This window comes from Lates calcarifer, linkage group LG2 (genome assembly GCF_001640805.2).
Source record: "Lates calcarifer isolate ASB-BC8 linkage group LG2, TLL_Latcal_v3, whole genome shotgun sequence".
Classification (NCBI taxonomy): Eukaryota; Metazoa; Chordata; class Actinopteri; family Centropomidae; genus Lates; species Lates calcarifer.
The window spans coordinates 616,904-641,187 of record NC_066834.1 but is presented as its reverse complement, the minus strand read 5'-3'; the positions used below and the strand labels follow the sequence as shown (position 1 = coordinate 641,187).

The 24,284-nt window shown below is 44.1% G+C and overlaps 1 protein-coding gene across 3 annotated transcripts in view; it reads right to left on the bottom strand.

The window, feature by feature from the left end:
• The window catches only part of zfhx3b (zinc finger homeobox 3b), a 191,390-nt gene that overhangs the window by 50,190 nt on the left and 116,916 nt on the right, over positions 1-24,284 (bottom strand). For all 3 annotated transcript variants that reach the window (XM_018683250.2, XM_018683249.2, XM_018683254.2), the window contains one exon: positions 9,707-9,938. In XM_018683250.2, the coding sequence (XP_018538766.1) occupies positions 9,707-9,938 (232 nt within the window). The remainder of the gene's footprint in view (positions 1-9,706; positions 9,939-24,284) is intronic.

The following is a 24,284-nucleotide window of genomic DNA, read 5'->3' as shown; positions in this document are numbered from 1 at the left end:
ATACCAGGATTTTTTTAAGGAACAGATTTCCAGGTTGATGTGTTTCCTATTGCAGGAAGACACTGTTCACTGCAGATTAAAGCACAGAACGTACGACAATCACAGCTCAGCATATGCTTCTGGTAATAGAAAGTACAGAGAAAATGGGCTGATGATCATGTGCCAGAGTCCCTAACAGTAATTTAAAAAACAATAAACTACAGCACAGTGTTGTACTGCAAATGGTATTTTTGTATTTCTATTTCACAAGAGTGGCTATATTAGTGGTTTATTTAAGCAATTTGTTTTTTTTATTCTACATAAACAAAATAAAAATACTACTTAATTTCATACTTTGATGACAACAAATAACAGATGACTCACTGTTATTGTGTGAATGTTTGTAAATCATCTGTAAGGTATCCACTCCATCAAGTCAAGACACATTTTATTTATAGAGCCCAAAATCTCACATTTACCTCGGGGGGGGGGGGGGGGGGGGGGGGGGGGGTCTAAAACTGGTTGCAGTAAACTGGAGGTGGTGGATGTTCAAATCATTAAGGTTCAGCACAGTGTAATTATAGAACAAATTTATGTTGCATAAAATTAATATGTAACTGCTTAACATTACACTTCTCACATAGATGGGTGAGGATTTTAGTTGCTGCTTTTAAGATTAATGATTCATCAACAACTGCTAATTCCACATGCATCCAGCAGCATGGTGAAGCTTGTATTCTTTTGAAATGGTTGTAGCTTTATCTCATAATTTCAGATCACACACCTGAGTATTTCTTCACAGATGTCAATATACTCCTCTGGAACTGGCTATTCAAGTGCACATACTACAACTAAAAATAAAAAATAAAACCATCTTCCTCCTGAGTGGAAACTGGAGGATCTTTTTATGGCAGCACTCGGTCTAACATAGTGGACTAACACAAGAAAGGACCTGAAATTGCATGTCCTTCCCCCTTGACTGTGCAGCACAGCTGAATTGACTCGATATGATCTTCTGTATGCTTACTGAGCAAGGAGCATGAAAATTGACCTTTGCTTGCTTTCTAAACACTGGATTATTCATCTTAATGCTTCCAGTTGGTCAGGGTAGGTTTTTCTGCTGTTTCACACATATATGCCTTCCTCTCATTAATATATACACTATGTGTAGAAATTTGGTTTTAAATGAAAAGAAACCTTAAGAAGAATATAAAGGGAAATGTAAAAATTCATTTTAATAAATAAATAAATAAACAGGCATAAATCCTCATAGTGCAGCAGGATTTAGAAATCATCAGAAAATGACTAAATATGCAGTAACCATTTTGTGTCGAGCAACACAGTTTTTCTAGAAACAATCAGTTGCTTATTATGTAAACAAAAAGAAACTGGTTCTGCCCTCACTGCGAGTTCAGGGCTCTTTATCTGCCCCCGTGCTGTTTTTAGTGTTAGTTTAAATAAGCACTGAAAGTCTGTCAACCAGGGATACACGTGCAAACTTTTATTTCTTTATTATCCATGTCTGTGTCATAGGATGCATGTCCTGCCAAACACATGTAGTTCTACAGGCAGGGAGTAATTAAACAATACTGCTAGTACATAAAAGTTAGTGTTGGTATTTGAAAGGGATTGATTATAGGTCCAAACCTGGTGTTTTTTGGTAATCACACTGTGGCCCTAAGACTCTCCCCTCAAAGTGGGGAGGGGTGGGGACCTGGTGGAACTTTATCTCTTCAGTGTGTGTTTACAGTGCAAATGGCTGGCTCCTCATTCATTTTCCCTTACTTAAATATCATCCATTACTATACTCATCCAAGCAACTTTGCTCCAAATGGACAGTGGGAAGAACATAATCCACAGCCAACTAATAAAACAGCAGTGACAGAGCAGCGTTTCCAGCCAGACAAAGAGAGGCTGTGAGAGACAGACCATCCGTTGGACCAAGAGGGACACCATAAATCTGACTGAGTGAGAATGTCCCAAGATTGTCACATAACAAATAGTATTTTGTCTCAGACTGTCACTGGGCAGGCGATCACATCTGGTTAAACAGAGCCAGGCTGTGGGCACAATCCAGACTTCCTTTCTTTAACAAACAGAGCCTTAACAGGATCATGGCTGGCGACCACACAACAAGACACACTGTTATGTATGTGTTCAGCTCATCGGCCGCTGTGTTTTTCACAACATTAATCCCCAGATAACCACTGTCTTACTGCAGGTCAGGTTTACTGTAAAATTCCATGGAAGTAGGGAAGTAAGGGATCAATGGCAGCTGACTGTGGCCTGCACTGGTGCTATCACACAAGGGGTGTGAGAATTTCTGTTGCAAAGACCCAGCGACATAGAGACATGGAGACATGGAGGGGGGTGGTGGTGGAAATATCTGTGGAAAGTAGAATCCAGAATAATTCCCAATATCCATCTGTGGAAAGTTCCCTCTAATGTCACACACACCCTCGTCAACATTTACAGCACAGCCTCCCTCCCACTCATTTTATCTTTTTTGTGTTTTTCACCAAACTCATCCATTTCTCTTCATCCACCCTCCTCTCACCCTCCTCAGGTGGTGTGTAGTGTACTGTCAAGCACAGTGTGAATCAATGACTGGTGCTCACGCCCACAGGTAAAGGTTAGAAAGGTTCACTACTGAATTATTTCTGCACTTCTCTCATTGCTGCCATCTGCCTGGCCGCTTTTAGCTGATGTGGTTGAGGCACTGGAGGGGACTCTTTTTGCTAATGCACTCAAAACATGGACGCACATGTGTGTTTGTGTCAATCCTTCATGTGTCTGTATGTTTGTCTTTTTTGTCTGTAAGGATGTTTTCTTCAAATGTAACTAACACAACATGAATGTGCACAGTAGGCAACAGACACACATGTGTACTTACACACACGCTCGCCTCTACACTTATGCACACTCTGTTCACTACTCATGCCTATCTATCAGAGAGTGGATAATGAATCACAACATCTGTGCTTTCAGCCAGCCATTGTTTCATCTGCCTTTATTCTAATGGAGCCTTTGGAGTGTGAGGGCAACATGCTGCTGGATAGGGCATCCTTCACTCTCTGGTTTTGTTTTGCTGTCAGCGAGGCCGATCGTCTCTGCTGGACCCAGGGTGAACTCATCCATAGCACAGATCATGCCCTTTGATCCACCAGCTCTCTCTAGGGGGGACAAACAGCCTTATTAAAAATGGCTAAATAAAACTTTCCTAGCCTCGATTCGATAGTTCCCAAACTTTACCCCAGCTTCTTCTCTGATGCTGCCTATGGTCAAATTGAGCTGCCTAATTCTGACAGCGAACAGCACTGTTCACCCAATACCAAACCACAGTAACAAATGAAGCAATCTAAGTGTTTAACAATTTATTGGTTCTAGTTCCGAGACTACCTGGCAAACACTTGCACTACAATCAATATCATAGATGAGAACATGCTGAATGTGAGATAATAATGTGCGCCTTAGGGGGAAATTCAAGTAAGTAGCATGAAAACTTATGAAAAAATAAGGAAATTACCAGTCAAGAAAAGCCAAACGAGAGAAGAACGTATCTCCATTGTATCTGGACCACATGCACATTAATTGACCAACATGTACAGTATGTATAGAGAATGTGCTGGTTATGCATTATTTGACAAAGACAATGAAGCAGAGCTGATTTGATAATGAGGGGCAGACACAACTGGCTCTTTGTGATTATAATCACATTAGAAGAGTCAGTGGAGACACGTTAGTTTCACTTATGGTGAAAAATTTGTCCAAGTAAATGTCGAAAAAACACTGCATCATATTCTCTAATCAGAAATATGATGCACAGCTTATACATTTCACACTCACTCCTGACTGCACTTTAAAAATGATGTTTTCAACATCAAAACTAAACTTCACATTAGTCTTGAGCTCGCTCAAACACATTTCATATACATCAGTCTCTGAAGACAGGAGCTGTCTCACACCCCTCCACCCTAAACAGACCTGTTTCTCCTTCATCTCATGTACCTGTATGGCTGCTATAATTAAACCCATCACAACCATTGTGTCTTTGTCAGCTAATCTGTTCTCTCCTCCACTGTCTGTGTCTGTCTGTAACCACAGACTTCCCGCCCTCAGCTCTGACTGACAGCCCCTGCGGAGGCTGTGGTCACTCTGCCTGAGTGACACGAGGGGCAGCAGGGCTACTGCATTACCTCCTCTCCCTCCCTCCGAGCTCCTCCTGATCCTGCAATCCAGCACCTCACACCACCGATCGCCACCTCTGCTCCAATATCCAGCGGCAAAGCCTCCAGGCCTGAAAATAGAACTCATTAACACGTTTAGTAAGTACAAATGAGATGACTGTCTCCTGATGGACTGTCTATCTTTTGGATCAGCTTTCAAGGAGAGTGTCTGGTAATGACAAGAGAGAGGGAAACCAATATTATAATGTGCTGCCGGTCTCTTCTGAAAATGGGCTTGATGACAGGGAGAGCCTCTCGCACCCACACACGGCCTGGTTCTCAGTGCGGACACCTATGTGCTTGCTCATTTATGGGTGTGCGAGTTTGCACAATAAAATCTGGTGCATATTTGCACCAACATGACACAACTGACAGTGAAATCACACACAGGGCAGAAAACATACAAAGCACACACAAGGTGAGCTCAGCATGCCCAGGCTCCCCATGTAACAACATGCATTAAAACAAGCTTGTTGTGATTTTCAGAGGCGACTGCTTTGGTTGTTTTTACATGACTCAACTTGTCCACTTTGCATTTCTCACTTTTTTTTTTTTTAAGTCTTTGACATTTATGCTGCCTCTCTTCTCCTCTAAACCTGGTGTACTGGACGGGCTGGCAGACTTTACCCACCCTCCAGCCTGAGGGCAAAACTAGCCAGTATTTACAGAATGAGGGTTCAGTTAGGAGGTAGTAAAAATCTGGACACCAGACATTTTTATTCACAGCCTATCCCAGAATAGAGTGGTGGCTTTCTGGTCAATTTGCTATTACAAGATGCGCCAGCAGAGGAATTCATTCCAAGCCTGTCCATGAAGCAGGGGGCACAGGAAAAGAAGAGAGTTGCTTGTGTTAGTTAGAACAGCAGGGTCATATGAATGCTGATACACAACTGGAAAATCTATAAAGCCATCATTTTGGCTTTTTAATAAACGTCTAGTCTTTTGTAATATTTTCAAAATGAAAAGTAATGTATTTATGAATTTCCTGGCACGTTCTGTGGACAGCAAACAATTTCCTATGCTGCCTAGATGCCCTTCGGACAAGGATTAGAAGGCAGGCGACTGACGGAGGCCTGACTGAGCTGCTGGCCCTCTGGGGCCCTGCTCATCCAGGCCTGCACGGTCCTCATCCTCATATCCACTCTGCATCACCAAGGCAATAACAGCCTTTATTAAAAGCGCATTGCAGCAGTGTCTGTCTATACAACTTACTTTCAGATTGGCCATAATGTGGCATGTAGAAAGGGTCTGGTGGTTAGGGGCTACAATATCCTGTTTCTGGAAAGGTTTACTTTGCATTTTAACAAGCATGAATAAAGGAAGACATTCCAGAAATGGCTACCGTCTGTTTTGCTCTTGCCTGTGGGGAGCAAAAGCCAGGACTATGGCCTTTGCATGCCATCAGAGCGTGGCCTGGCTCACCTCTGATTTTACCTGGCTTTAACAGCTTTAGCTTAGCCACTGGACATGCAGATAACTCAAGTATGATAGCAGGGGAGGGTAAAGCCCTGATAATGTGTTGCAAAAAGCAGTCAGAGGCAGAGGATAAAACAAAAGGATGAAGGCATGGTTCAATATAATGCATATTAGATATTTGGTGGAGTAATTCTGACAGAATGGATGTGGACACATCCTATCTGCCATCACCGAATCTCAATGTGAGCTGCAAGGTGTTGTGCAAACTAAAATATGAGCGACTTTCCCCTATTTGCTTTATTAGCGTATTTTTCCATGTCACCGACCATTTTCCAGCTTTTTCAGATTGTCTCAAGAATTATGCATGAGGCAGGGAGGGAGAGGGAGGCATGTGGGGAGGGAAGAGAAATGCCTCTGTTGTCAGGACAGGCCTTGCTATTAGGTGTGTGACCCTGAAAGCGCACCCCTTTTAGTGAAACAAGCAATGGATCTCATATTGGATACCACTATTATGCAGTAATTTGTATGCATCCTTTCGTCTCATTTCCATTTAATAATGCACACAGCTCCCCTGCCCAGTTTGTCAAACTGGTCATTAAAAGTAATGCTGATCTAAACTGGGGGCTTAAGTTCCACTTACAAGCTCTGGCGGTGTGGTGGATGAAACAACTGCAGAGTCAAAGTAAGATAACCCCTCCCCAAAACCAGCCTTCGCCCTTGAATACCCAGGCCTCCATGTCTAAACAGAGAGGAGACAATGACTGGTGGCTGCCCAGGCGGCCCCAGCCCCAGCCTTCTCCTTCCCAGCCTTCGAGGCTCACAGACAGGGATTTCCTCCTGCGATGAGAGCCAAGCCGTCACAGCCCAGCGATCAAGGGCCTGCCATCTGTGACTGAGGCAGATTTACAGCAGGAGCTAATCCACACTGTCAGCCACGTTTGTTCTCCATCCCTGCCTCCTCCATACACATACATATAAACACACACACACACACACACACGTGTGTGTACCACCACTGAAAAATACTAATATTTTACCCTTACAAAATGTTCTCTCCTGCATTGCCCCCTCGCTCTCTCCTTCTCTCTTACACACACAAAACAAAGCAAACATTTCTTGCAGAAGGGCATCCACCCTTCAGTGCAATTTAACTTTGCCCTTTTTAAAAGGCATGATCTCATTCTGTTCTATGCTCAAAAAATAACTTTAGTCGATTAAATGTTAAGAAATGAGAAACCTCAATGTGTCACTGAGTTATATGCCCTGGTGAACATCATTCATATGAAATAGGGTCATCATACGCTCAAGTGTCACTCTGGCACACACACACGCAAGCCCCCCAAACCCGTTTCCCCCACTTCCTCTACATTTATTCTCAACAACTGTCTCTTATTCTCTGCGTATTGTGTCGGCCTCTCTGGTACACACACACACCCTGATGCTTTACGATGACAGTTGTCAGCAGTCAGCGGTCACCATTAACCCCTCTACCTGACATCAACATGACACTAGGTTTTACTTCTTCTCTCTAACCTCTAAACCTAAAATATATTTTGTCCTCATGCTGTCAGACCAAGTGTCCTCACAAGTGAACACTTTATGGGAGTTTTAACATTTCCCTCTTGCCCTCTGTGTCACACACATGCCTCTTTTCTATTTTCTGTGTATACCTGCCACCTGGTAATGACCTGCCATCCTTAAAACCAGAAGCTAGCACCGGTGCAGACGGTGCTGCAGTTCTTTGTTCGGTGATCTCTGCACATGGGGCAGCTGCGTGGGTCTGGGCTCCCTCTGAGGCCTTCTCTCTTTCTCCACAGATAAAGGGTTAAAGAAGACAAATGGAGGCGGGGCCACAGGGCAACATGCCTAAGCAGCACATTTTCAGTGCGAGCGAGAATTAAAACAATGCAGGCCTGTTATCCCTGCGTTAGTTTAATTGGAAAGAAACCTAATTTCTGCTGTCGTTGCTCTCCTCGGACTCCCAGCCCAGAGGAGATATGTGGCACCAAATCCCCACAGTCCAAGTTCATTCTGTCCTCATACGGTGTATTAATACGCAAAGTTGTGAATTGTGAATCATCCCATTGTTGTCATACAAGTGTCAGTCGACTGCATGTAAAGACATTGTTGTCTAAAATGGAGAGGATCACACCACGTCTCTGTGTAATGTTATGTGTTTGATGATAGTTGTGAGCTTTACGGGGGGGTAAGCAGGCTTCATATGTTTTAGGAAAAAAATCCCCAGCAGGCTACAAGCCCAGCACCTAACGCCAGCAGAGAACCACTCACAGGATCACAGAACAGCAGCAGGCGAGGGAATTACTGTCTAGGTGACCCAGAAATCCAGGGGCAACTTTGTTTTAACAAGCCAGGGAACGTTCCACTGCTTTAGCAACTATGCCTCGACCACAAAAAAGAGCCCTGTGCCACAGAAGAGCTAGCGGAGAGGAAATTAAATATTACACAGGGAGGGAATGGTTCAGCCCTGTTGCAGGGGTGGGGCTACGAGGTGGACTGGTGCAGCTGATGCTGTTGGAACAAGGCATTTGGGCTGTGAAATGGTAGGAGTGAGGGGTGCAGAGTCAGCATCTTCAGAGTTAATGATTACAGACCAAAAGGTATGATCATTATTGAGGTAATTTGATCAAGATGCTCACTCAACACTTTTTCTCTTCTTTTAAAACACACTTCATTTTATTTAACACACTTTAAAAAGTATTGTAATTTGATTGAGCTCTGCAGGGGAGTAACCACTGACGACATGTATGTGTGTGTGTGTTTGTGTAATGATACTGCCCACACACAGCCCCACTGCAGGGGCCCATTACACAACCTAAGGCTCAGATTTCTTACCCTGGCACAGACGAAGGCATCTCGCACATCAAAGGTTAAGAAAGAAAAAAAACTGGCTGATAAACACATTTATTTGCAAACAGCACAACAGCTCCTCCTGTTTGAACACAAAAAGTAAATTCCCAACCCCCCAACCCTTTTAACCTAAATGGCCCTTCCTCTTGCCTTTGCATGTTCGCTTGTCCACTGTACTGTAGTCATTAACATATTTGGAGTGCAGCGAGCAGAAAGCTTAATTGTCCCTAATTGCTCAGCTAAATATGTTCTCTAATGATTTGCTTCAGATCTGTGACTGCCTTTTGCGCAATTTCCCGGCCGCTGGCTTCATTATCCCTGCCTCCTTGGAACAAAGCGTCTTCACAGGCTGGCCTTTTTTTTCCCTACATAACACAGACAGCGAGTATGTGTGCGAGGGAAGTAATGGTTCCCTCTTGGAGGGACACACAATAGAGCCCCTTTGTCAGGGCACAGGAGTTAAAGTGATTAGAAAACCAAATCTCTGCTAAGAAAGAGTGTTAATTGACCACAGCTCACTCTTCCTAATCAGTCCATAATAAATGAGCAGTGGAGACACTTTGTTTCAGACATGCTACTGTTGTTGTAGCTGTGTCTGTTTTTTGGTGTTCTTGTTGTTGTTGCAGCTGCTGTGGTTGTTCAGCTCCTCCTCCTCTGGCCTTAATGCTCTGTCTCAATATGTCTTTAATGGCTGAGAAGGACAGCTCCTGTTAACAGGAATATTTTGTGGAAATGGATTATTTATATCTAAAATTAGATTTTTAAAAAGCTATATAAGATTGTTGACTGTTAGAGTCAAATTAAGAGACAGAACCTTTAGGCCATTAATGTTATCTCTGAATGGGAGATAACATTATCATGTACTGTTCATCTTAATACTAATGTACATTTGACTTATTGTATCACTGCTATCAACTTTTTAACCTAAACAAAAAGTACAACACCACCACCACCAAACCCTACTCATAAATGATATCTTTGTTGTAACTTATGAACAGATATTTTCTGTTAATATTAATGCTAATTCTATGTAGAATAATATTCTAAGTGGACAAAGAGTGACCGACTGTGATTAGAAATTTTGACGATTCAGGCAAATAGGTGTCTCAGTTGTGCAAATGTTTGTGTGTTTATGAGTGGTACAGGTGGAAAGATCAAGAAAGAAAGAGACATACATAAAGAGATAGTAAAACAGGGCCACAGGGGCAGGTTCTGACCTGTATCTGAAGAGGGGCATTTGCGAATGGTGAAGATGGAGCTGAGGTCCTCCTCCTCCTCCGGCAGGCCCTTCTGCAGGCGCTGAAGCTTCCTGAGGCTCTCACTGCGCTGGTGCTTCATGGAGCGCACATGCTGGATCAGGTTGAGCTTGGCCTTGGTCGAGTAGTTACACAGCACACAATGGTAGTAGCAGGCATCACCCTCCACCGCGTTTTCGTGCTGCTGCAGGTGCTGTGGGAGGGGATGGAGAGAGAGACAGGGAGAGAGAGGGAGAGAGGGAGAAAGAAAGGAATGCAGAGAAAGAGGAAAAGAGAGAGAAAGAGGTTATTGTAGATGGCAGATAGCTGGCTAGGCACTACCGACTCACTTTCACTCACACAGTTGGCAAATGAACAAATCAATTCCCAATCACAGCCCTGTTGTTTAACATCCAGACCTCTTCCACTTCAGGACAACTGTTTGGACTGCGCACTTTGCCTGCGTGAGTGTCTGTATCAGTGGGCTAACAGGACAGGAGAGGCCTGGGAGGCACGCAAGTCTCAGGGGCCCGAGGGCGGGCAGGAATCGCATCAGCCACCCTTCAGAAGCCGTGGGTCTAGAGCCTCACAGACGGAAGGGAGCATTGATCCCCTTCACTCAACAGAAGCCTCCCGTCTCTGAAAAGGAAACTCCAAACATCTGCCTGTTTCACGCATGGGATACTAAATATTGATCATGGTGAGTTAAATCCTCACTCCCTCATAGAGAAAGAGAGGCAAAGTCAGCCGGTGGTGAGGCGGGGGGCTGCTGGTGGGGGTTGAGTACATTCTCAGAGAATGTGGAACATTCCACAACAGGAGGACAACCTTCAGAGGACAGGAAACCAGCGCCTGTATTGACCTGTCAACCCCAGCACTTCCTCCAAGACTCAACAGCAGGCCTAGTCCGGTCTTCAGCCCACCCTCCTTACTGTCACAACATGCCTAATGCCCCGTAGTGACACCATACCACCACAACCTCTTGTCACACCACAGAGCTCCAGTCTAATTACCTCCTGCATGGCTCAATCAATGATGCAAGGCCAACACAATATGGCTGGGCCTGGTGTGAGCAACAGAGTTATTGACCATTACCCTAAAGCATCACACTGATGGTTTCTGCATGTTTACAATAAAAGCCCCAGACTCAGTATGGCCACTTGTGTCATGCCTGTCATGTGCTTCTTGTACATCAAACTCTGGAGTCTTGCTGTGGATTTCCGTGGCTGCAATCAATGTCAATCACCAAAAGTTTTCCCTTTTTCACTCTAATCTTCTTGGCCCCCGCATCTCCTGTGAGACATGCCCAGACAACAAAACACTAATTGTATATTGTGACATGATTTCAGATGAACACAGATACTGTAAAAACTTGAATTTTTCTCACTGGATAAAATACACTGATAAAAATGAGCCTGCAGTAAGAATAAGCTAATCACTCATATTGTATCACTGACGGTGCAGAAAGCTTGTAAGTGCAATTAAAGTTGGGTGTATTCAGAAGTTTGGATCAGGGTTTATGCATTTCTGCATTTAAAGGTCATTTGCTTTAGATATCAGGCTTAGACTTGAACGGTTCAGAAAACTGAATCATTCATCAAGAAGAAACTGAACTCCTGCACTGGATGGCCTGTTTGCCTGTCTGGAAAATGTAAAAGCAATGGAAACATTAGACATTTAACCACATTACATCTAAATCAGGTGTTGACAGGCTGGTGAAAAAAAAGTCATAACAATATTATGCCTCCCTAAAATGCTCTTGTCCCTTTCTCCTAATGTTTAATTTTCTGGCAATATTGTAATATTGCTATGGGGTTTTCTGAGCTATTGTGTTTCATTCTCTTTGGTTTCATATTTCTCACTTCTACACCTAAAATGTGCATTAAGACACCGCTTCCAGGAAAAGGAATAGGAGGTTTTTTTTCCTCCTTTTTGTGAGCCCCACAGCTCGGTGTAATAGAGTTATTAGGTGATTGTAAAAGGCTGTGTGTCTCTGCGTGCTCTCCTTTCTCGCCTCGTTTTAAGCCATCCATGATGTCATGAATAGGTGTTGCTGGATATTGTGGGAGCCCTCCTTCTTCTCCTCTTTTTTCTTTTGTGCACAAATATTGCATCAGAATTAAGGTAGAGAGAGAAACCTGAGAGACAGATTCAGTTATAGATAACACCAAATCCATCATGCAAACTGCTTTTAGTCATAGCAGATGTCTTGAATTAAAAAAGAGAGTTCTTGCCGCAAATGACTCAAGGCTCCAAAAATCTATGAGAAGACAAGTTTTAAAAAAATGACAGCACCTGACCAAAACTTCAAAGCTAGTCTCAGGAGGTAGAAAAAAATTCAGGGAGTTTTATAGTTTCCCATAAAAACCACAGGGTTTATATAGGAGTGAACCTGAGACTGCCTGCCCCAGAATCGGCCATAATTCACTATAAACCTGACTGGCCAGGAAGATGGCCTTAACAGGGCCAAAACTGGCTTGCCCCAGTGCTTGTAGCTCTGTCTACAATGTCAAACAGTTACACCTGTAAACCACCACTTTCACCATCTCTGCACTGGCCATGACCCAAGGCAGTCTGGGGTACTTTAGAGTCAGTGAACAGGGTAAGAGATCAAACCAATGAAGAGTGATCAGTGAGGTGGGTCCCTGTTCATTCAGTATTCCAGAGAGGACTGAGGCAAAGTGATACCACAGGAGAACAGCATAGCTTTGTCCATGAGAACAACAACCCTCTGACTGTCACATGCACAGATTTTCTCTAATATGGATTCTCACTGGATTCCTCAGGAATTATCCATGTGAGAGTCTCCTGGGATCATATCTAAGAGCACAAACACAGTATGGACACAGCACACTGGCAGCCCATCTCCCTCTATGCTTCACACACATACACACGCATGCATACACACTATGAATGTGAAACATAATAATGCACGAGACAGGGCCTATGTCTGTTTCCTATGAACCTGCAATGAAGCCCCTAGTTGATAAATCACCTCCAACTGGAGTGCAGGAATTTGGCGGCTTAATGAAAAAGTCATGTTGAGCTGGGAGGAGTTGGTCGGCCTGGCTCTGGGGTTTCTAAGCGCCCTATCGAGGCCCCAACAAGAGGAGAGCTGTGGAGCATAATCGGGGGGAAGCCGGCTGGGTCAGTGGCGTGGATTCAATCCCACTGAACTGTCTGGGAATTTACAGCAGTCATATAAGAGATAGTACAAGTGTGTGACAGCCTAGAATACAGTGATGTACTCAACTGCAACTGGGCATGGGAGACATGCTGTGCGCATGTGAGTGTACTGTGTGTGTGGTCTGATTTCACAGATAAGATCACAAAGGCACATTGATTGCAGGTGCCTTAAAGGTGTCTAAAAATACTTGGAAATATTACAGGGTTTTATAAGAAAGATTCAAAGAAATCCTTCAGAATCTACTTCAGCTGAGACTGATTAGATGACCCGGAGTGAGACGTCACTACCTTCGTTTAATTTATTTTAAAACATGTTCTCAATTACATTTAACATGATAGATCACCTTTAATTGGGGTTTTTCTGCTGAAAGTCCAGTTCTAAGCTTTGTTTTATATCGTGGTGGTTTTCAAAGTTTAAAAATGTAATCATGGTTTTTCAAGCCTCTCTCTTCGATGGAGCACCTTGTCTCTTTCTGTGGAGGCTGAAGCAGTGCTCTGTGCTTTTTCAGGTAAAGAGGGACAGGGGCGGTGTGGGCACCACCCCATCCTCTCTCTCACAACTCTACAGTGCACCTTGCTCTCTGAGTGGGCAATACACGCCTGTATCAGTTTCACCACCCACCCAGAGCACTGCATACATCTGCATTTCCATCCACTTAAATGCAAAGTAAAAGTGCACCTTTAACACAAAACAGTGTGGTTGCTGAGAGAGTCAAACTCACACAAGATGGAGGTGGGTATTACTGGAAGGGTGGAAAGGAGACAGAGAGCCGGTAATTCCAAAGAATAGCTCCCAATGGAGCCGTATAATACAGCCTGTACCCGCAACAAACACATGCAAAAGTATAGACAAAAAGAATATCAGAAATGTACACACAAATGTGCACACGTACACAGACAGACTCACACACACAGCCACATACCATTATGATCATACCCTAATTTCCACCATTAAATTTGGCAGTGCTGTTAATACAAAATTAATGCATTAAAACAGATGACTATCTGTGAGCTAAATAGCTATCAATTCTAAGAGAGCTGCCAAATTCCCTCTGTGAGAGCCAGTGAGTATCTGCCTGGATATTGCTTTGTAATTGTCTCGCTGATTCTCGGCACTAAAAGCTGGTGTCTGTGTGTGTGTGTGTGTGTGTGTGTGTTCTTCATGGGAGGCTTACACAGGTTACAAAATTTCAGTTCATACCTGAAGCCATGCACTGCAATGGAGCTGACCTATCTCCTGATATAAATCAGGTCGTACAGAAACACAGAGGTGGGGCTCAGCTTCTCTCTTTCACCTGACAGGAAAATGTACAAACTAGTTCCTGGCTTGAGACGTGTTAGAATGAGTCAAACAGCACCTTTGTTTTTCAACATAGTGATGTCATGGCAGCAATTATAGCCAGTGAGGTAACTGTATTTCACTCTGAAGGTAGACAATGTCATGTGCCCATTGGGCTGAAAAACACACTGTGGCCAAAGGGAGAGGAAAACACCCTTGTGCAGCTTAAGTCTCACTGCGTGTCAGCCATGGCCATAGTTCAATGCACTGTATATTTACATACATGTGTAGTGTATACATATATTACATTTATTTCCTGTTGCATCCAAATTGTGTCCAAAAGAGAAAATGTGACAGTGTTGTTGCCGACTTGCTGCCTAATTCTCAGAGTTATGAATCAGGATTAAATCAAATTTAAAAAAGCTTATTTTAATGATGTGGATTAAGTTTGGGGTTAGGGTGTAGAGAATGGAAATATTTCAATGTAATGACCCCTTTCTTCCCGGCGGCAGTGTTTTTAGTACATGTGCAGAGATTTGTTGGGGACTTGATTCTCATAAATCTGCACTCTGGGATTCCCCTGGAATGTAAGCAGGTTATTTAGCAAAGCAAAGCAGAGTGACTGGAGTCAGTGCTTGCAGTTTGGCCTGTGATTCCCTGTCTGCCAGCAGCACGAACAACAGCTCCAACCACAGAGGCCCCACTGGGTGCCAAGTGTGGTGGCTGCTTTGAATTAGCCACTGCAAGCTGCAACATGCCTAAAAGTTAGGTTGTGGCTTAAGGGGACTGTGTATTCCAGGCCCAAACTGTCTACCTACTGCTTCCTGAACCCTCGCCCCCACCCCTGTCCTTTCTCCCCCTTCACTCTTCCTAATCCCTGCTACCCCTCCATCTCATCCAGTCCCCTCTGTCTCGAAGCCTGTAATGTGGTGAGTAGCTTACTCTACTGCTTTGCTGTAGAAATGATCCATCGCTGCTGGTGAATAAAAACAGGCTGCATATTTGTCTCTGAGAGGAGAGAGAGAAACAAAACGGACCTCTGTGTCGTAAGGGAGGGCAGCAAGGTAAAGATGGATCGCTGTGGGTGTCCTTGGAGGGGATGACTTAACATAGGCCTATGAAACAAAGTAGCCGGGGAGCAGTCATAGAGACACTTAAAGACAATACAGCTACTGGTACTCCACACCCACCACTCTTACTTACTTTAACATTAAATAAAGCAATAATTATTGAATTCCGTTTGAATGAGTAAGATGCTAGAAAGTAAACAATGGGAACATAATTGCAGAGGGAAGGCAATCAATGCAGGCAGTCATTTGGGCCATGTTGATTGTGTAGGCTGCTGTATGTGCTCTGCGTGTGCGCGTGTTAAATGTGTGCACATTTGTGTAGCCGATGCAAGTCTAAGGTGAGCTGAGGGGGGTGTGTGCTGTGACAAGGAGCTGAGTAATACACTCTCCCATACACACGCACAAAACAAGACTTGGGTAATCCCTCCTTCAATAATGACCCAGGGCTCTAAACAATAGCTCTCAATCAGCTGATCAATGTGTCCACATAATTCATGTGCGAGTCACTGTCTTTGAAAGGGGTGGAGGGGGAGGATAAGCGAGCGGGCGGTAGAGAGATCAATGCCCTGTGTGGTGATAACGAGCCTGGGCCTATGCCCACAGGAGCCCCACACTGGCGTCCAGGGTCTCTCTCATTAAGAACATTTGGATAAGCATGGCTATACATACATAATGTGCACTTCTAATCGTAGCCAGATAAACACACCCCCCCCCCCCCCCCTTCTTAATGAGCTCGATCCTGCTTTTGTGACACACAGCAATGACTCCAAAACAGGCAGGAAATGATGTCAATCCCCAAATAAGAAAAAAAAAGGAGTAAAGCAAATTAACAGCAAGCTGTTGGCCTCCTCTTTCAGTGGCTAATTAACAGCTTAACCTCCTGGAGCTTTTATGAAAGCCATACTGGGAGGAGCTTGCCAAAATTGCAGTACAATAAGTTTGCCTGCAGGAGGCGAGAGCAGGGTGGAGCCACGGGGGTACCCAAACAACTGTTACAGCCACTTGATGACATGTGTACTGGCAAGGTACCATCTGGAAGCTGAATGGGGGCAAATCAGGACCTGCCCCGGCCCTTCTCTCCATTACCCACAGTACTGTGTCAACATAACAACCCTCCATTTTGGACAGCGGTGACAATAATTACTTGTACAGGGCTGGGGAAGAACATTTTTTGATTTTCATTTCAGCAAAACAGGAGGCACACAGCAGGCTGGGACGTTCAATAATAATAGTTCACTGCATCAGTGTTTTACTAACTCTCTTATTACAATAATAAGTCATGACATTAGGGAGGAAAAAGAACAGGTTTTGTGATGTAACAAAGCTTTTGGCTGCAATAATGCTGCTAAGAAAACAGATTATACAAAACAGGAAGATCTCAATCTCTAAAACTGTAAAGGCTGCAATGAGATTTTAGTGAGCGAGACAGAAAACAAGCAGGTATGTGGAGAGAACAGCTTTCAGCTCACACAGCACCAATTCTGCAACACGGGATCTAAATATTCCTCACAGGCAGACAAAGGACTGCATCCAGAGCCTGCTAATATTACACTAAAAACCACTCTGTCATCTGGCTGAGAAACTGTTCAGCACAGAAGAGTTAAATCTGAGTCACATCTAGTGTGACACACAAGTCTCGTAGTCCTGCACTTTCCACTATGGACTGTGTGTTCAAGAATACAGCTCTGAGATGAAGTAAAGCTACGGACACGTAAGCTATCAGTCAAACAGTACAACCACACTGCTTGTCTGAATATAACTATATAGGGCTATTAATAGTAGTGTGTGTGCAAACTAGATAAGAACACAAGGTGACTGACTACCTAGATCTGGACACAGTGTACTGTAGGTCACTGATGTGTTAGTAGGGTAAAGTCGGAGGCAGCCCTGCACCCGCACAGCTGACAAGAGTCTCCGACACCTCACTGCCTCTCATTTGTCACTTGCCAGGCAGACAATGGCAGCGTGGCCTCGTGGAGCCACTGTGAAATGCGGGCAGCAAAAAGCTTGTTAGACGGAGACGAAGGATGAGAGAGAGTTTGGAGAGGGCAGAGGGGGACGAGCCCCTATAAGAGTGAGGGAGGCAGTGAGTCGGGGCATATGGGGTTGTTGGATTAAGATAGAGGCAAACACCACTCGTAATGATTAATGCAGTCGGTGAGAATTAAATTCAGAGCAGGAACATTACCCAAACACAATTAGTCCTCGAGAACAAACATCGCACTCTGCCGTGAATGCAGATTCATGGACACGTCATTGTGAGGGAGTAGCCGTCAAAAGTCAAAAGGACTCTGAGGGTAAAACTTAACATGTCAGATGTGGTTTTCTAGGGTGTCGATGTTACGATTACGTGTCCCCTTCCTACCTTTCTGGCCTCCGTGACCCAGAAAAAGCCCTTAAATGTGCCCACAGCGGTAGGGGTGACCAAGAGCCATGCTTACTGAACTGCAGGTCTGCCCACACTCCTGCCTGTAAGCCTATTGTCGTTAGCTGATCTCCTGTTCCACCTTTTCGCTGACGTAACGGCAGAGAGGAGACACAGAATACAGTCTCCTCAGGCTTGTATTATCTAGCTTTCACCCCTGGCGTTCTCAGTTTGGTAGTGTAAATATTTCATTACCACATAATTGGTTGCTGCTTCAGGCTACGCAATAGCTGTAACACTGTATGTTTTCTGACTATCCTGTATCCTTTTTTTATGTAAAATTCATAGAAATGTGTTTTGGGGAGAGGGTGTGTGAGATCTCGTAAAGGGGAAGTGTTTAGTTGTGCATGCACTGCCCTCACACTAGCTCGCTAGAGCCACCAGCTAATTAAGAACAGTGATGATGTGCTCAGCCAGTGTCAATATTTAACCCAGTCTTACACAGCTATCTTTATTAGCAGCATAGCACTGACAAAAGGAGCAACATGGCCTTTGAGAGGTCCTCTTCTTAAAATGAAAATTAATGAGTGGGGTTGAGTGGAAGTGAATACACAGAGTAGGTCTATATGTGGACCGTGAAGTACCTTGTTGGAGTGAAACTGCTGTTGAGGGTTCTTCAAGCAATTCATACAACAAACACCCACCGGTTTCTACTCTTTCACACCAGGCAAATAAAAAGCTGCAACTTAATGAGTGAAACCCTGACATTTCACTTACATTTCACTTTTAGCGTACAGTATAAACTAGATACTGAACTCTAAATACTGTTAATTCCTCAGTAAGAAGTCCTTAAGCCATCAGCTTTTTTGAATGAGAACCCTGTAACTCAAATGCAGAATAGACACAGCTGTTGTCTCTCCCTCATAAAGGACCAAACTTTGATTTTTTTTCTTCATAAGACCCATTGCAGCCTTTGACCTATGCCCACAGGGAGATAGTGCACTTCTGTTGAAAAATGTTGCTCTGTGCTGTGCCCCCCCCTCCTTCCCATGAGCATTGCCAACTCTATCACTAATACATATGAGCCTTGCTAACACTGATTTCTTTACAGGGTTGGGCCTGCTCATTAGCAAGAGAAAAAAAACATAACTCTGCTTTCCATATAACAGAAACAAAAGTGCTCATTGATCAGGGTGATCAATTGAGGATCAATAACCTAAACCCTCATCATTTCCACTGCAGCATAATTGCAGCTGAGATATAGTTGTCATCACTAAAAATCAAACACAGACCAGACTAATTGGAAGAGGCCTATTGCTTTGGCCATGCTGGCAAAAAGCTTTACAAAGCCCCAGAAAGACTTGTGATGGCCAGTCATTGGAGCTTCCCAAAATAACTGTTCATGCCATTAGCAAGTGTCATCATGGAGGTCACTGTGCTGGCTGCGCATTTGGGGACATCTAATACAGGGCATAGCAACCTACCACACAAGAGTGCTTTGTATCCCTTCTCATGTAACTTGTGCCCACAAGTTATAAGATCACATTAAACCCAAATTTTATAGGACAACTTGTGATTTTAATCTAATATTTTGGAGGAATGTCCTTATTAGACTATTTGTTGCTGACCTCTGTGTTAAGCAGTGGTCAGAAAAAAAGATGTCATTTTCCACTCCAGTAGTTGAGCACTATAAAGAGGCTTAGAGAGCTGGTAAAGCAAAGAGGCGTGCCTGATATAATAGATATTTCACAGACTGGCATCGCAGCCACGCTGCCCTTCCTGGCTACACCATATACACAGCTCAATCGTGCAAAAAAATCTCAAACTATACTTCAAAGCCTACCACTTTTCCCCTTCCTGTTTATTGATTAGATAGAGCTCTTGTTCAGTAATTGTGCAGTAAATCAAGCATGGTGAGCACTAATCTCAACCCCGGGAGGAAAGTGTTAAAGGTAAAACCTGCTGAAAAGTGCATAATTACGGTGCTGTGTTCAGCCAGGAGAGAGGATATACTCCTCCCTCTCACATTTCTCACTCACTGCCTGTGCAACCAGAGGCAGCAGGGAGAGGGGTTGGCAGAAGAGCAACGGGAAGTGTATACAGTTTCTAACCACCTCTCACTCCCTCCCTTACTCTTTCAATCCTTCTCCCTCTCAGTGCATTCCCAACCAAAGCGCCGGGGGCGCCATGCTTGTAAAGAAACCACAGCCTTTTGAGTGCCTCTTGTATTTACAAACGGAGGCATGTTGGAATCAAAGGCATTACCACATGACATAACACATTAAACAGTTGGCAGATTGAGAATTTATAGACTGAATAGATAGTGAGCGGGGTAAACAGGAAAAGTGCCATTGTTGGATCAGTTTAGCTAGCTATACTTGGTATGAGAGCCAAACTTACCTAAACCAGAGGACAGGATAGGAGTCCACAGCAGCAGCTCCCTCCTTTCCCTCGCTTTGCCTTCCCTCTTAACACACAGCTCAGGCTATACTCCAGGTGGAGACAGCTATCACTTTCCCATCAACTTCCTGTTCCTCTTGTCTCTCCACCCCCCGTTTCTCTCCGCTCTCTCTCACTCCCCGCTGCACAACTTGGTTTTCTGTGCCATGTTTGAAGAAATACAAAGCTGTATCTTTTCCCCAATCTTTTGAAATACTCAAATCTGCAGTTAAGGGATTTTTTCGCTCCTTATCCCTCCTTCTCTTATCCTCCTCCCCCAACGCTTTCCCTTGTTGCTGTTCTGCCTAATCTCACCTCAGTTTTTATTTCACCCTCATCAGCAGGGACCTAAAAATAAATGATAAATGGAATATGATATTTTAAAGTCTTATCTCTTATCTGTTCTTACAGGGGAATAATAGGGTAGTTAATCCTGCAGATCCTACTCAAATTGATTAATCAGCACATGCGGACAATCAAATAAATGATTAATATTCCCCAGTCCTGTGGTCGGACAGTTACCCCTGAAACCATCAGTAATAATTCAGTAACCCTTCCCAGACCACAGGCTGCAGCTAGTCAGCCTCACTCAGCATCAGTCCTCTGATGTTCAGCAGGACTTTGAACTCCCCGCACAGAAACTCAGACACACCGGGGGTAGAACAATCTGCAGTCTACTCTCTCTCCAACCCTCCTACAATGCCTGACTACCTGATCAGACTCACACACCATATACAGTGCATATACAGATTTAAGGGAGGACAGCAACATATAGGACAAGAGATGCTTCATCCAGCTGCTGTTAAAGACACAGCGTATACCCTCCTCTTACTGAGGGACGCTGTAGAGACAGATCTGCATTCTCTAGTTTTTCAGAGACAGTGCAGACACATACAGTAAAAAATAAAATGCGCTCTCAAAACATTGCTATGTAATACAGAAGCCAATTATAAATTCATCTCCACACAGTCATACAAAAAGCAACATTTCCTCTAAGAGCACATGCATACCTGAAATGGTGTGTTATGTAAGCAGTAGGTAAAGTGCCTAAAAAAATAATGCCACTGTGTTCCCACAGCTAGAGAACCAGATGTCTCCGGGCACTCACACACAGACGGACTGACAGAGAGACAGGCTGTTTAGCAGAAACTCTCCCAGGCCTAACCACACTGAGCACACCCTGTCCTGCTGGTGGACAAAGGGAGGGAATCTCCATTGAAAAAGGCCTTCTTTTCTCTCCCATTACCCGTGCTATTCTCCCTCCCACAGAGGTCAGCGAGCAGCCATCTTCGTGCTGCTCCTCTGCATCTGCCAGCTATGACTGTTATTAATCAGGGAGAGGGCCAGAGGCAGAAGAGAGCACCTCTTGCTCCCCCACATTTTGCACCCAGGCCCAGAATGAATGGTGGGGGTGGGTGCAGGGGTGGTACGAGAGATATATGTGTGTATGCATATGTATATGACTTTGGGGTGGAGGTGGTGAGGTACACGGGGTAAACACTGCTGGTAGGTGTGGTATGTCAGCTCTGCTCCTACTGGGCCTAAAGTGTTATAGCTGTGGATGTGTGTGTCCGTCTCAGCCAATGCTTGGACACATGAAGTTAAGCAAAGCCAGTGCTCAACACCGGAAGGCAAACACACACACACACACATATATACAGTATAGACACAGTGTGTCACCCCACCCTAATCCCTCCTCTCTACCATACGGGAGACTTGCTCTTTGTGTTGCGTCTGACCAGCTGGTTGCCTGAATCAGCATGTGCAGCTGTCTACTGTGACGAACGCTATTCTACCACGACCAGGACACGGTGACTCTTCACTGCATTGCTATGTTTTAATATGGCTGCCTGGCATTACTGCAGCCATTTAAAATCCATCTAAGAAGCCACTGACCTCGGGGGAGTTTACACAGGCAGAGAGCAGGTTGAGTTTTAGCTATAACACATATTGATGGCCTTTAACTAGTGTTTGAGAACCTTGGAGGATGGTGCTATAAGAACTGCACTCACAACCGGGGGAAGACCGAGCCCTAAAGTGTGAGTGGCCATTCAGTACTCTTGCCAATATGCCTCGTGATATATAGCTTTGTCTTTAATAGGTACGAGCATGGTGTGTAGGGCAGTGTCGTGAAAAAGCCCCAGTTTTATATAAGCGTTACAGTTCACTTTGATCTCTTCCCTTGCTCCACTGTTTATAAATCAGCCGCACAAATATTTATGAGCGGAACGAGGAAAATGGCTGGTCTGGTTTGTATCTCTGCCCTCCCTCCCTACTGCGTCCACCCCCCACCCCCCCTCCCTGTGGCTGATGTGTGGATGAGGCCACCGCAGACGCAGAGCGAGCGTATAGGCCCCAGGCCACATCCATCATATCTGCTCTGTCTCTGGCTGTTGTGTGGCCCCAGAGAAGGCTGACCTAACCGGACCGAGTGACAGAAAAGACGACACGTTTACTACGAATAAAAGAGAAAACTGTGAAGAAAGGCAAATATCACTCGCCACTGATTTCACTTGTATAAGATGATGTATGATGGCTGAACTAGTACAAGTGCATTTCATGTACACAATCAGGACCAACCCCAGCACAAGCATAGGGCTGCGTGTGGTGTGCGCTCACACAGATGCATTTGTGTCCCTGACTAATGCATCACTAGTTCATCAGTAACAAAGCTCAATAAATTAAAACAGCCATGTTCAATACTTATCGTCTCTGCCTCCCTTTTAGCTCACCTATCTGTTTCTGCCTACAATGCACACAATGGGGCAGGCCCAGAGCTTCTGGATCCATATGCTTTAATTGCTCCCCCCAGTCCTGACCTCTGATCCAGATCACTCTGATATACAGCATCTCTATTAAATTGGGATGTAGGTAAATATTCTTCTAATGACCCTGAATTCTAGCGACACCATTGAAAATGGAGGAAAAAAGAAAATCAATCTTCTTTTTTTTTTTTCTTTTTGCCCTTCACTGACTCTATTAGTTCCCTTTCTATCTGAGGGTTGACTCTAAAAATGTGGAGGGAGACTGAGCAGAATGGAGTGTCTGTTCTCATTTTGACAGGGCACTGGGCTTTACTGAGATGCATTTCAGTATTGAGGAGATTACAAACCTATGCTCAGAAGGAAATATCTTTTGAACAGCATCTTGACTGTCCTTCAAGTAACACATTGGGTTCACTGAGCCAATATAAAAAAAGTAAGACATCCTTTATCTAAACTGAGCAGAATGTTGATCCTGCAATCTAGACTCGAGATAATTTAAAAGATAACGTGGTTCAAGTGGGAAAGAGACAAACTCGACCAAATGTTTCCCATCACGTAGAGCGGATGCACGAAAAGATAGTGGTGTATGCAAGGCTCTGTGCATGTGTATGTGTTTGTGCGTGCCGTACAGTAAAAGCTGATGAACTGTATGCGTGTGTCTGTGGGCGGGGGGGTGGGGGTGGGGGTGGTAGTAGTGGTGGACTGGCTTGTCGATCGATGCAGTGATTGGCAGTTAATGGCTTTTCCTGTTCTGCCTTGGTAACCCTGGCCTGATGGCTGTTGCTTCTGATCAGAGATGGCAGATGGTGTTTGATTTTCGTATATAAACCCCTGACTTTGTGGAGATGGCTTCATCATGTTTAATGATTTAAAAGTTAAGTTGAATACTGGGAATACTCTAGTGCTGGATCTCTCATTTAAAAAGCCCTAACCTCCCTTCCAGATGTGAGGACTGATCTCTCTTAACTACATGCACCACTCATAGTTAGTATTCTGCTACAGGTCACTCGATCCTTCAATGATAAACTATTAGAATGAAGTTCACAGCACATATGTTTTTTCTCTCTCTCATGTCATATGACCTCTCAAAGAAAAAAAAAAAAAAACCCAAAGACCAGAGGTATTCCTAAATACCAAAAGACCTATCACTAAATTCTTCTGTTCTTTTCACCCAACAGGTCAGTTGTGAGAGTGCAGACAAAAACTGAACATAGGAAAAAGGAGAAAAAGTTGTAAATTGAGGAAAATTGAATGATAAGCTCCATCTGATGCGTAAGAGAAGATGGAAGGAAATGAGAGTAGAAACAGCAGGTCCTGAAATCTCAACTCTTAGTTCTTATGTCTGTGATGTAAGTCTATTTCATATGAAACTAGCTTAACTATCTGGGAAGAATAGAAAGTTAGATACAGTAAGGAGTGAGTATATCAGAAAAGAGAGCGCTGAAAGTGAAAGATA